The 13,144-nt window shown below is 39.0% G+C and overlaps 1 protein-coding gene across 1 annotated transcript; it reads right to left on the minus strand.

Moving 5' to 3' along the window:
• Window positions 1-3,314: 3,314 nt before the first annotated feature.
• izumo1 (izumo sperm-egg fusion 1) lies at window positions 3,315-13,051 on the minus strand. The gene is made up of 11 exons (XM_023342981.1): window positions 12,985-13,051; window positions 11,220-11,290; window positions 10,513-10,726; window positions 9,413-9,487; window positions 9,174-9,257; window positions 9,044-9,064; window positions 8,847-8,936; window positions 8,460-8,587; window positions 8,131-8,281; window positions 3,789-3,945; window positions 3,315-3,474 (listed from the first exon to the last, which is right to left on the minus strand). Exons 1-11 carry the CDS (start codon window positions 13,049-13,051, stop codon window positions 3,396-3,398), a joined length of 1,137 nt encoding a protein of 378 aa, XP_023198749.1. The 3' UTR covers window positions 3,315-3,395.
• Window positions 13,052-13,144: the final 93 nt, after the last annotated feature.

Raw genomic sequence — 13,144 nt, forward strand, 5'->3', positions numbered from 1 at the left:
GGTGCAATTACGGTCAAAAAGTTAACTTCTACTTACTCCGGGCACAAACAGCAACTTCAGTGAATTTTAAAAACAACAATTGGGTGAACAATTTTGAAATTTATGGGGTTGTTTTTCTTCTACACAGGGTCAAAATTATACTTACGCATTAAAATAAATACATTAAGCCCTAGTAATATCAGCTGAAATGACCCTTTGCAAGTTGCTGCTTGACACAAAACTTGTATACTGAAATAAGAGAATTGAGCTCCAATTTATAAAAAAAATTGTTAATTTGTCACATGTAATCAGATTAGGTTTGGCATACTTTAATAAACAGTGCAGTAAGATATAAATCAGTATTTTGGAGACATTGATATGATTTCCTCCTAAAAAGATAGGGGTCTCTTTTTTTAGGACTACAAGTTTGTAATGTAATCCATCTAATAAATGTACTTGGATAAACTTATTTAAGGTTTTATTTGCTCTATTTGTCATGAAATGTGGTGAGAGGTGGTGAGGCTGACGCAGAGGACCCAGGTTGAAGTGAAAAAAGGTGATTTAATGATGAAAGTCTCAATAATCCAGACAGCACAGGTGAGCAGAGGCAACGACTCACACTGGTAGCAACCGGACTCGACTTGAAGACAACAGACAAAGTAGACAGACTGGAAAGACAAGGACCCGACAAAGACACAGAAACACAGGTGGCATTAAATACACAGAGGGTAATCACGGAACGAGACACACCTGGGAACAATCAAGTAGACAGGACAACACGGAGACTCAAAAGACACAGGAACCCAAAATAAACACAGAAAAATTCAAATCAACACAGAGAAAACCTGTATGACCGGTGTCGGAGTCTGGTCCACATTGCCGGCAGTAAGTCGGGCTCGTTTCCGGTGAGAGTTGGACTCCACCAGGGCTGCCCTTTGTCACCGATTCTGTTCATTATTTTTATGGACAGAATTTCTAGGCGCAGCCAAGGTGTTGAGGGGATCTGTTTTGGTGGCCTTAGGATCTCATCTCTGCTTTTTGCGGATGATGTGGTCCTGTTGGCTTCATCAGGACGTGATCTGCAGCTCTCGCTGGAGCGGTTCGCAGCCGAGTGTGAAGCGGCTGGGATGAGGATCAGTGCCTCCAAATCCGAGGCCATTGTCTTGAGCCGGAAAAGGGTAGAGTGCCTTCTCCGGGGGGATGTCCTGCCCCAAGTGGAGGAGTTCAAGTATCTCGGGATCTTGTTCACGAATGAGGGAAGAAGGGAGCCGGAGATCAACAGGCAGATTGGCGCAGCGTCTGCAGTCAAACGGGCGCTGTACCGGTCCGTTGTGGTGAAGAGAGCTGAGCCAAAAAGCGAAGCTCTCGATCTACGTTCCCACCCTCATCTATGGTCATGAGCTCTGGGTCATGACCGAAGGAACGATATCACGGATACAAGCGGCCGAAATGGGTTTTCTCCGTAGGGTGGCTGGGCTCTCCCTTAGAGATAGGGTGAGAAGCTCAGTCATCCGGGAGGGACTCAGAGTAGAGCCGCTGCTCCTTCACATCGAGAGGAGCCAGTTGAGGTGGCTCGGGCATCTGGCCAGGATGCCTCCTGGACGCCTCCCTGGTGAGGTGTTCTGGGCACGTCCCACCGGGAGGAGACCCCGGGGAAGACCCAGGACACACTGGAGGGACTATGTCTCTCTGCTGGCCTGGGAACGCCTTGGGATTCCCCCGGTAGAGCTGGAAGAAGTGGCCGGGGAGAGGGAAGTCTGGGCCTCCCCTCTGAAGCTGCTACCCCCACGACCCGACCTCGGATAAGCGGAAGAAGATGGATGGATGGACAGAGAAAACCAAATCCTTACACTATTGATGTTTATTTGAGAGTGGGAATTCCCAAAGGTCATCAGGTCGCGACTCAAACCTGTGACGGCCTCGTTGAGGACTAAGGCCTCTGTACATGAGTCTTGCTTTACCCCTACGCCACCACAGCATAAACTTAAGTTGATTACTTGTGACCAGTTAATGCATTATTTGATCACCTGTTTTCTGTTTTCAGTGTAGTCATCATCAGTTTCCTGGTAAAAATCTGTCTGAATTTCCTCCTTTGGGGGAAACAGAAGGACTCGTATAATTTGAATGATTTGCTTGGATGGATTTGGCTTTTATACATAATCCACACGTTTTCTGTAGAACTGAAAGTTATTCCAGGAGCTTAATGTTGGGCTGCTTTATCAATTCTTAAAGCAGTTTTGATATGTTTGAATGCTTTTGTCCTTCTGGAACATCCAACTGTGTCAAAGCTACACTGTATTATTGATTTAAACCAAAGTTAATGAATTTTAGAAGTTATTCAGTCTTCATTACCAAACCCACAGCATGACGCTTCCAACACCTGGCTTGACAGATGGCATTTTGTTCTTACGTTTGTAAGCTTCAATGTAAAATTGTAAGATTTGTAGGTTATCTTTATTATTCACATATACTTTGAACATTACAGAAATACAACTGGTAGATCCTATTAGTGTGATTTAATGCAAAACAGTCCCAAAGTCCTATACTGCCACTACTGTGCTTTGGTCACTCTTAGTGCATTTTAATGTCAAACTTTGTTAGCTCTGGACATTAACACTGGTGTCTTTAGATCTTTTAGTTTATGACAGACTTTAGCTTTGTTGGTTTCTGAGTTGTTCCTGACTAATTTCATATGGATCACTGTTTGGGTCATGTTGAAACTTGACCATAGAAGGTTTTTTAATTGCACAATAACCCAACAGTGCACATCAAAAGTGGTTTTGGAGTCAGTAACAGAGACGGACATTATTTTTCTGGGATAGTCCCTCAAATCACTGACCTTAAATTATTTGAAAATGTGTTTTATATGCATATGATCCAGGGTGCCAGGAAACAAAACAATAATAACCCTTCCTCCCCCTGGAATATGCCAGGAGTTTGTTGATGGTCGCTGTATTTAAAATTTGTGGATTAAAGAAGGTCCTCTACAAAATCAAATTGACTCACCTAATTCTTGTTTTTAAAAATAACTGAAGTTATTTGTTGAAGACTCATACCATCTTCAAAAATAGAGTTTAAAATAAATCACCAAATTAGTATGTTATTTATGCAGATCATATGTGAATGTAAATGTCTGAGTGCAGCTGAAATAACTCCGTGTTGAGCAATTTCTGCTTTTGTTCCTCTGCCAACTTTCTGTCATATGAGCTTACACCTGATCCAAATAAAAGCAAGATCTACAACTCTCGAGTGACTTATCTTTTTTCCATACCACCAAGACCTATACGAACTTTCACATCATTTCTAGACATGACTTGACACTTCATGCTGGAAAATTTATTTGATCATGGCGTAAAATCTAGAAACGGAAGTGAGGAAACCTTTCCCGTCCTGTGAAAGTGTAATTACTGTATACATCATGCTGTGGCCTTTGCGTGTTTGTCATTCTTTTTGATCCTCAAGTCTTTGACTTCTTTCTGCCGATTCATCATCATCCTACAGAAAGGATAACAGAGAAAGTCCTTTTAAAGGAAAAATGTTTTTTTGAAAAACATGCTTGTGGTTTTTAATATTAATATAACTTACTGGAAGAAGTAAAGATAGTTTTTCAAATAACAAAAGTCGACTGACTCAGTTCAGCTGTGTTCACTCAGCCTAATAAATCAGGATTTAGTAATAATATCTAAGCTCATAGCTGGCTCTACTTCACGTTACATGATTTAGTCTGTCATTCATGTTGCTTGGTATCATATCTTTTCACCTACACCCTTCCTGGGAACCCTGCCCACTCATCCACCCAGGACTCTCACCTCAGGAGAACTATGAGGCCTACGCTCGCTGCCAGACTCAGTGTTGTAACCACAACAATGAGAGGCACAAGCCGGTTCTCTGTAGGAGAGTAGACGCCATGAGCCAGTGGGGGCAGAGTGACGAAGGGTTGGAGGGTCTGAAGAGGCAAAGGCTCGACTGTGAAGGAGGAGGAGAATGAACACAGACATGAGTCAGTGTCTGTGTTACAGGCCAGGGACTGTTAACACCAAGCATTTTCTTCAGATTAAAGTCACTAAACAGACACATCGCTAAACACCTCACTTTTTATAGGTCATCAATACATGTTAGTACAAAACACAGGAGAATACAATGAGTTATCAGGACGCCATCCTATGAGGGGCCGTTTAGGACAAAATTTACGTTTTGTCTCTCACACACTACCAAAAAGTCTCGCATACTCCAAAAAAGTAGCCACGCACACTCCAAAAAATTACGTTTTGTCTCTCACACACTACCAAAAACTCTCGCATACTCAAAAAAAGTAGCCACGCACACTCCAAAGAATTACGTTTTGTCTCTCACACACTACCAAAAACTCTCGCATACTCCAAAAAAGTAGCCACGCACACTCCAAAAAATTACGTTTTGTCTCTCACACACTACCAAAAACTCTCGCATACTCCAAAAAAATAGCCTCGCACACTCCAAAAAATTACGTTTTGTCCCTCACACACTACCAAAAACTCACGCATACTCAAAAAAATAGCCTCGCATACTCAAAAAATTACGTTTTGTCTCTCACACACTACCAAAAACTCACGCATACTCAAAAAAATAGCCACGCATACTCAAAAATTACTCACGCACATTCAAAAAATACTCAAATTGCGTATACACACACTACTAAAATGTCACACACACACACAAACGTTAACTTTCTCGCTCACATACACTACTACCAGCTCGCTCACATACACTACTACCAGCTCGCACATTCACAAACGTTAACTTTCTCGCTCACATACACTACTACCAGCTCGCTCACATACACTACTACCAGCTCGCGCACATACACACAAACGTTAACTTTCTCGCTCACATACACTGCTAACAGCTCGCACACACACAGACGTTTATCTCTCACATACACAAGACTAAAGTTGAACACACACACAGTACTAAGACTCGTTTTATGTATGTGTGAGAGCGAAACTTTTTATGAATGTGTGAGAGCCAGACTCTTTTTGAATGTCTGAGAGCGAAACTCTTTTTGAATGTGTGAGAGTTGTCACGGAAGAGGCGGGGCATAATTTTTGGATCAAACTGCGCATGCGTAGATCCTAAACTATAAGTTTCGATTGTTGACTCACTGTATGTTCTATTACTTAGTATATTTGTGCTTTTAAATATATATAGAACGTTTAACTTTCTTGTAGATTAAATGTGCTATAGAAATAAATGAATCTGATTGATTGATTAAAAAGAGCAAAATTGCTGTAGTACAATCTGTCCACTGGGTGCCAGTATTACAGGAATTATTAACCGGCGCCAACTAGTGCCGAGGAAGAAAGAGTTTGCTATACCGAACATGGCTAACTCTAATTCGAAACGAGAGAGAATTGGTCAGGCAGCTGCCATTTTAAACACCATTCTATCTTCTCCGGAGGCAACCAGCACTTTGACAGGCGCATTAAACGATTCAACGACTGCCCGCAGTGCTACAGTAGATTCAGAACTCTCATCTCTGTTCCGTTCCGGAGCGGTGTTTAAAATGGCAGCTGCCTGACCAATTCTCTCTCGTTTCGAATTAGAGTTAGCCATGTTCGGTATAGCAAACTCTTTCTTCCTCGGCACTAGTTGGCGCCGGTTAATAATTCCTGTAATACTGGCACCCAGTGGACAGATTGTACTACAGCAATTTTGCTCTTTTTAATCAATCAATCAGATTCATTTATTTCTATAGCACATTTAATCTACAAGAAAGTTAAACGTTCTATATATATTTAAAAGCACAAATATACTAAGTAATAGAACATACAGTGAGTCAACAATCGAAACTTATAGTTTAGGATCTACGCATGCGCAGTTTGATCCAAAAATTATGCCCCGCCTCTTCCGTGACAACTCTCACACATTCAAAAAGAGTTTCGCTCTCACACATACATAAAACGAGTCTTAGTACTGTGTGTGTGTTCAACTTTAGTCTTGTGTATGTGAGAGATAAACGTCTGTGTGTGTGCGAGCTGTTAGCAGTGTATGTGAGCCAGAAAGTTAACGTTTCTGTGTATGTGAGCGAGCTGATAGTAGTGTATGTGAGCGAGAAAGTTAACGTTTGTGAATGTGCGAGCTGTTAGTACAGTGTATGTGAGCGAGCTGATAGTAGTGTATGTGAGCGAGAAAGTTAACGTTTGTGTGTGTGTGTGTGACATTTTAGTAGTGTGTGTATACGCAATTTGAGTATTTTTTGAATGTGCGTGAGTAATTTTTGAGTGTGCGTGGCTATTTTTTTGAGTATGCGTGAGTTTTTGGTAGTGTGTGAGAGACAAAATGTAATTTTTTTGAGTATGCGAGAGTTTTTGGTAGTGTGTGAGAGACAAAACGTAATTTTTTGAGTATGCGAGGCTATTTTTTGAGTATGCGTGAGTTTTTGGTAGTGTGTGAGGGACAAAACGTAATTTTTTGGAGTGTGCGTGGCTACTTTTTTGGAGTATGCGAGAGTTTTTGGTAGTGTGTGAGAGACAAAACGTAATTTTTTGGAGTGTGCGTGGCTACTTTTTTGGAGTATGCGAGAGTTTTTGGTAGTGTGTGAGAGACAAAACGTAAATTTTGTCCTAAACGGCCCCTCATACCATCCTCTAACTCCATCTAGAGTTAACCCCAAAACCTCAAAAGGTTTAAATTATTTTGGTTCTTCTGACTGGAAGTAATATTAACATTTTGGATTTGTTGCCCAGTTGCCCGGACTGAGAGATCATCTGTAGCAAGAGTAAGGGAAGCTTTCCAACCTTAAATAGAACCAACCAAAAAGATAAATATGAGGCTGCTGTGGTGTCACAGTGGTAGAGCACAACCCACGTATGGAGGCGTTAGTTCTCGACGTGGTTGGAGTCCCGGCATGATGACCTTTGCTACATGTCTCCCCCTTCTCTCTTTAGCTATTTTTCTGTCCAATCACTCTGAAATATAAGCCGAATGAGCCAAAAAACATTTTTAAAAAAGATAAAAATGAGTGGAAACAAGCAAAAATCTAACCAGGACATGAATTTAAGGATTTTTTATTACGTAGTTTTAAGATCCTTTGTAGTTTTGTTCTGTACTTTAGTATTTGGTATGTACTCTAATTCTGCTAAGAGTCATAGTCATTAGCAGAGTTGGGCAGTAGTTCCATTTATTTGAGTAACCTTTTGTGAAACCCCCCCAAACTTTTAGGTGTATTTTTACTGTAGTGTACTTTTTACTTTAAGTTGAGTAATTTTATTTTGAAGTATTGCTAGTGGATACTCTACCCACTGTGAGTATCTTCACTGTCTGAACAAGCTTGTTTTAACAAAAACATTTTTTTTACCAGAGACAAATTTTTCTTAAAGTTAGATCAATTTTATATTGGAAGAAATTTTATTTTTCCTCATTTTGTTTTTTGTAATTATATTATTCATATGAATTATTTTCATCTTGGTCTTTAAAATACCCAAATTTCCACATAACTTTATATTTTGATCCATTTAATGATGCAGTTTTTAAATATTAAATGACTGATGTTTTGATAATTTACTCAGTACTTTAGTAACCTTTTTACCAAATGATTTTTTACTCTTACTTGAGTAATTTATTGGACAGTTAATTTTTAGCCAACACTACTTCAGCATATTTTTACTTCGGTAAAAATATGTTGCTACTCTTACTTGTGTACAGTTTTTAGCTACTCTACCCACTTCTGCTTGATAATTACATTGTTTTGATCTCAGTTTCTGATTTTCTGTTTCTTTGTTAGTTTTTAGCTCACTATCTGTATCTGTAGTGTTGGAGTTTCTGTACTCTTATATCTCTACTATTGTCCACTAAGTGTCGGTACATCTACCAATTAACTTCTTTCCATGTTTAATCTGCCTGCTCTCCCATGCTGCCTGTATATCTCACCTATCCAGCATTCCAGTAATCAAGCTGCCCAGATTAAATCCTATTTCTTGGTTTCTCATTCAGTGGCTGATCGTTCTGTTTCCTTGCATATTATTTTGAATTCAACTTGACCTTAATCTAGTTAATTCATTTTAAAGACACATCTTCACCGTGGGTGCACTCACAGTGTTACAGCATAATACACTTTCTGCAAATACCCTGCATTGCATCGACTGTCTGCCATGTAATAAAACCTGACTTCACCTGTGAGCAGGAAAGAGGCTCGATAGTAGACGGCTCCATTTTCATCTTGCAGAGAGCAGCGATATGTTCCTTGTTCATCCAAATGAAGCTGATTCAGGACTATAGACGCGTCTTGTGTCACCACCAAGGGCTGGAAGTCTTTTTCAGTCAGCTGTGTATACATATTTGGAAGTGATTCAGCAAACAGGAAACAAGTGGTTTCAAAAAGCTAAATATGGGATAAAACCAGAACATTCACTTGGTTCGGGTGATGAAAAGTTATGTTAAAATGAAATTTAAAATGCCATGCATGCTTCCTTTTGCAATAACATGTTTCGTCTGTGAGAGACCTTTTTGGCGTCTGTCTCTCCAGTAGCCCTGGAGTAGTGGTACTCTGGTTTTCCCAGAAGGAAACGATGCCATGGAAGGAAGCAGTTCAATACCGCTTGGCCTTCCTCCTCTGCCTGCACCAGATGCACTGGAAAAAAATGAGATGAGGGCAGAACAGGAGCTTTTTTATTCATTTGCATCCGGATTACCTCTGTAATCTTCTTCATTAGCACTGCACATGGACATGCAGCAGCATTTTGCTCAAGAACACATTCCCACACCCGTGACATGTTTTAATGCACTCGCAAGAATGATGCGCTCCTACCTCATAGGTAGGACTCCCATCCATTCCTCAGCCCTCTCACTAACAACATATAAATACTGAGGTACAAAAAATTAAAGTATACCGTCACAGTCCAGCTGGTCTGACAGAGCTGGACAGATGTACGTCTTGTACTTGCAAGAGACACAATCCATTACTCTTCTATTGAGAAGCCCTGTAAGCCACACATGCATGCACACGTGTTCAGTTAGCATGCACCAACTCGACACGATTTGCACAGGCCGAAGCAACACAGGTGGCGGGATCAGAGAGCAAACTTACCACACTTGTTGGGGCAAAGTTCTGAAGGAAAAAGAAGCAGACAAATGCTAATAACTAATGCAGAGTACTGACTTGAATAAAGTGGTTTGCTTCATACCAGGCAGAACTTGCTACTATTCAAGTTGATTACCTTTAGGGATGAAAGCTTCCAAGTGTTTCTCTAAGATCTTCCTGCCTTTCTCCATGATCTGAATGGCTTCATATTTTAGAGGCTCTTTGAAAACAGAGACAGGATGAACTGATGTTAGATTTAATGCAAAGATATGAGTAATATCTGAGCTCATCACTTTACTTTGCATCCAGAAACTCCAGAAACTTACTCACTAATTTTAAGTAACAGTTTCCTTCTCATTTATCTTTAAATCTCACCAATACGAGGAGCATTCAAGAAGCGGTGAAATTCACTCTGGTACTCAGTTTTGGCTCTGTACAACGTGGTTGGATCTAAGCAGTTACCAAAAAAACAAAAATCTTGGTGATGATATTTTAGAACATCACAATAATAAGAAACAAGCAATCACAAATTGCTATCAACACTCACTTTTAGTAAAAATACTTGGAATTTGTGGTTGAAAAGTCTCTCCCACTTGATAATTGTTTTTTTTTCCTGTGTTGGAAAGTATTTTGACTCAATACTGCCTCCAAGTACAAGTGCTTTACTTGAGTTTTTCTTTTCTTTTCTGAGACCAGTAATGTATCTCATCTGACATATGAAGAAAGACTAATCCCAGCGTTTCCATGAACAGGAGCGCATTCACATCAGAACAAGTTTCAATTTATTATTTTATTTTAAGCTACGCTGTTAGCGCTATGCTAACAGTAGTTTCCAACAATAACAGTCTGTGCTTGTCAAACACAGGACTACCACAGTGTGTTGACGTAATAGGGATATCACCACTCTTAATGTTTTCTTTTTCTTTTTTTTTTTGGGCCATTAGTGCAATTAATAGCATTTTTTTCTACACGTAAATGTCCCAAGCTGGAACCTTGGTATTGTGTTTCTGGTATTCCTGTAAATCTGACACCTGCAAACGACAGTGATGGTAATTACGAAGTAATAATTCTGTGAAGTGGGAGAGAGGCGTGCTGCAGCGGCTGTGGCTGTTCGAATCCAGGCGTGATAACCTTTGCCGCATGTCTTCCCTTCTCTCATTACCCACCTTCCTGTCTGAACACTCTCAAATAAAGGCCACCAGAGCTAATAAAACCTTAATAAAACAAGAAGTGTGTGAGAGAGAAGAAGGACAAGGACTCATTCTACAAAATTGGCTTGTTTAATTTAAGTGAACCTGACAAAATGAGTAAGCAATAAGTTGCTGTAGATATTTAGTAATTCTTAGCAGGGTTCAATTTGTATCAAGCAGTCCACACAAGTAAAAAAAAATTAGCTAACACAACGCATGACAAATACGTTAGAGGGGTAAGATGAACTAAATAGATTTTACAGTGTTCAGGGTTTATAGTCTCACCAATGACTCCCTTTCGACTCTGACTTGTTTCCCTGTATGTCACATAGGCTTGGTCGGAAATCATTTGAAAAATAATTTGGTCTTCCACGGAGGGAGCAGACAGGATGAAGTCCTCATGCATGGTGCTGATGGAGCGGTCACACTGCAGACAGGCCCCAGCTGTAACGATGCGGTGGAACAGAAGCACCACAATCAGCAGCATCTCCCTGCAGCTCTATGAACCAGAATGAATGTGTTCAGCAGATCTGAATATTTTATAGCAGAATTATCAAATAATATTGCTTTAAAGATGCAAACACCTCTGCAATGTTGCTGGACTTCTGCTGCTGATTTTTAAGTCCAGGTCAGTCTGTCTGATTGTCAGAAAAATGTACAGAGATAGAGCTGTCGTCAAAAGAGTTAATCACAAGGACAAATATTATTTCAATGCTGCTTTCTTTAAAACATTGGTTTGAATAGTTTGTTTTTTTTAGGATTAAATTACTTTGCATCATCTGCCCTCAACGGTATCTAAAACTAGAAACGGGTGCAAAACATTACATTTATTTTGGTTTTCTCCAATTCGCTTAAAGTGTAAATTTTGTATATAGGCTTAAATATATACAAATATTCTCTCTGATCTTAAGTGAAGTGTACATCTCTAAGTTCTTTAGGATGTCCTATTGTAGGCTGCAGAGCATCCACATACTTTTTGCATCCATTTTTACCAGTTGCTCTTTTGGTATAACTGTGTCGATGGTGTGGGGCGGGTGTGTTTTTTGCTGTTTAATCAGTTCACCTGGAATACAAAAGCACTTTAACTCATTTGAAGGCCAAAACGTTGTACACAAACAAGCATCATTACCATACTGTTAATGAAGACGATATTTAAAAAAATAAATCAACCATATGAAAAATCTTGTTTCAACTACTGATGAAACAAGAACTAGTTGACTGTATCTGTCTCATGACTCAGTGGTTAGTTTCTATTCTGGCTTGATTATTTTTGTTCTGTATTCTACATCTGGCGTTTCTCACAATGATTCTGCAGTCCTCTGTTGATTCGCTACATCGCTTTTTTGTTGTTGTCCCATTTTAGTTTATTGAATCTGTGTAGACTCCTACAATAACTTTTCCAAAATATAATGTAAATCTCTAAAATAAGTAATACATAAGTAAATAATACAAATACTGAAAAGCTTGAAAGTTTTCCCTCTGTTGGTACTGCTGGTGCTGCTCCACATTTAACATAACAGAAACATCAACATAATTTCTACAGTGCCATGCAGAAATATTTATACTATACAGTATATATGTAAAGTATTTACAGCATATCACTTTTCCACATTTTGTAATGTTACGACTCTATTCCAAATTGTATTAAACTCAGCTTGACCAAGCGTGAAAAGAACAAATAAACAAGATTTTCTCTAAGCATGGAAAGCTGGTTGAGAACACAATTGTCATGTGGAAAAATGTGGAAAAGTTCAATAGGTCAGACTACTTCTGAAAGGCACTGCAACGTGTTTAATCAAAGCCAGATTTAGTCAGAGAACAGTGACCTCATCTGTATGTAGCTTGTTGCTGTCACCCAGTGGCAGAAAATGACACAGCATTACACGCATCGCCTGATCTACTGATGTTACCTCTTTATTCATTCAGGGTGCTGCTTGGCTAAATTACAGAAGTGACTAGTAACTTATCATGTTCACTCCGTTACTTTTACTTGAGTAACGTTGTAGGAAAACTTTTAGTACTACCACTGCATCAATATTTTCATTTTTACTTGAGTTCTAATATTATGAAGCATCTCTCTTACTTTTCTGAATACTCTGCTTACGTTCAGGGAATGAAGAACAAAACATTTTAACCAAAAATTCATACGACACACATCTGCAGCCTCTATTAAAGTGACATAGTGTTTGTACATATATTCTGTTGTTCTAATGTTGTTTTCTATCTGCTGAGCCATTTGGAGATAGTGAATATACTGTAAACACCATAAGTTATACATTGAAGTACGGTGTAACATACTTATCTAATGTACTGCAATGTTTTACTTTTAATATAAAAATGCTTAGAAATGTATTTCTCTTGTTTTAATGTATTATTTTGTAAATATAGGCATGCATTTCGTTTTTAAAATACCCGGATTTTCAAATATCTATTTTTTTTGTCAGTCTGATTATACCATTCATACTACGTCAAATGTTATGATTAGGCAGTGGCCTTTTAATTAAATACGTTTTTACTCTAACTTGAGTAAGTTCTTGGACGGGTACTTTTTACTTTAACTTGATCAAATATAGGTTAAAGAAGGAAGTTGAGGATAATTTTTAGCTACTCTACCCCCCAAGGTAACTGTTTTTTTATTGCACAGAAACAACAAACTAGTTCTTTTTAAAAACCGTAATAACAACAAAAATTAAATTAGTATAAGCAAAAAACTAAAATTATAAATCCTCAATAGTGTTCGCAATCTTACCACCTTACCTTTAGCAGCAAATAGATACTCAATGTTTACTATGACAACGAATATTTGAAGGTAACTGACATACATTTTGCATTTCTAGGCCGTGTTAATGCATGTAAAACCTGACTTGATGATCTTAATGGCTAAAGTTACTTTATAGATTTTAATTTAGCTTCGAAT

The sequence above is a fragment of the Xiphophorus maculatus genome, chromosome 12 (genome assembly GCF_002775205.1).
Source record: "Xiphophorus maculatus strain JP 163 A chromosome 12, X_maculatus-5.0-male, whole genome shotgun sequence".
Classification (NCBI taxonomy): domain Eukaryota; kingdom Metazoa; phylum Chordata; class Actinopteri; order Cyprinodontiformes; family Poeciliidae; genus Xiphophorus; species Xiphophorus maculatus.

What these genes read in the sequence shown, in the direction of transcription:
- izumo1 (XM_023342981.1), bottom strand. Translation starts at nt 13,051, where the DNA reads ATGTATGTCAGTTACCTTCAAATATTCGTTGTCATAGTAAACATTGAG. An exon ending in TTATACCAAAAGAGCAACTG is followed by an intron (nt 10,727 to 11,219) that starts GTAAAAATGGAT and finishes TCTGGTTCATAG; the next exon opens with AGCTGCAGGGAGATGCTGCT. An exon ending in CTTGAATGCTCCTCGTATTG is followed by an intron (nt 9,258 to 9,412) that starts GTGAGATTTAAA and finishes CTGTTTTCAAAG; the next exon opens with AGCCTCTAAAATATGAAGCC.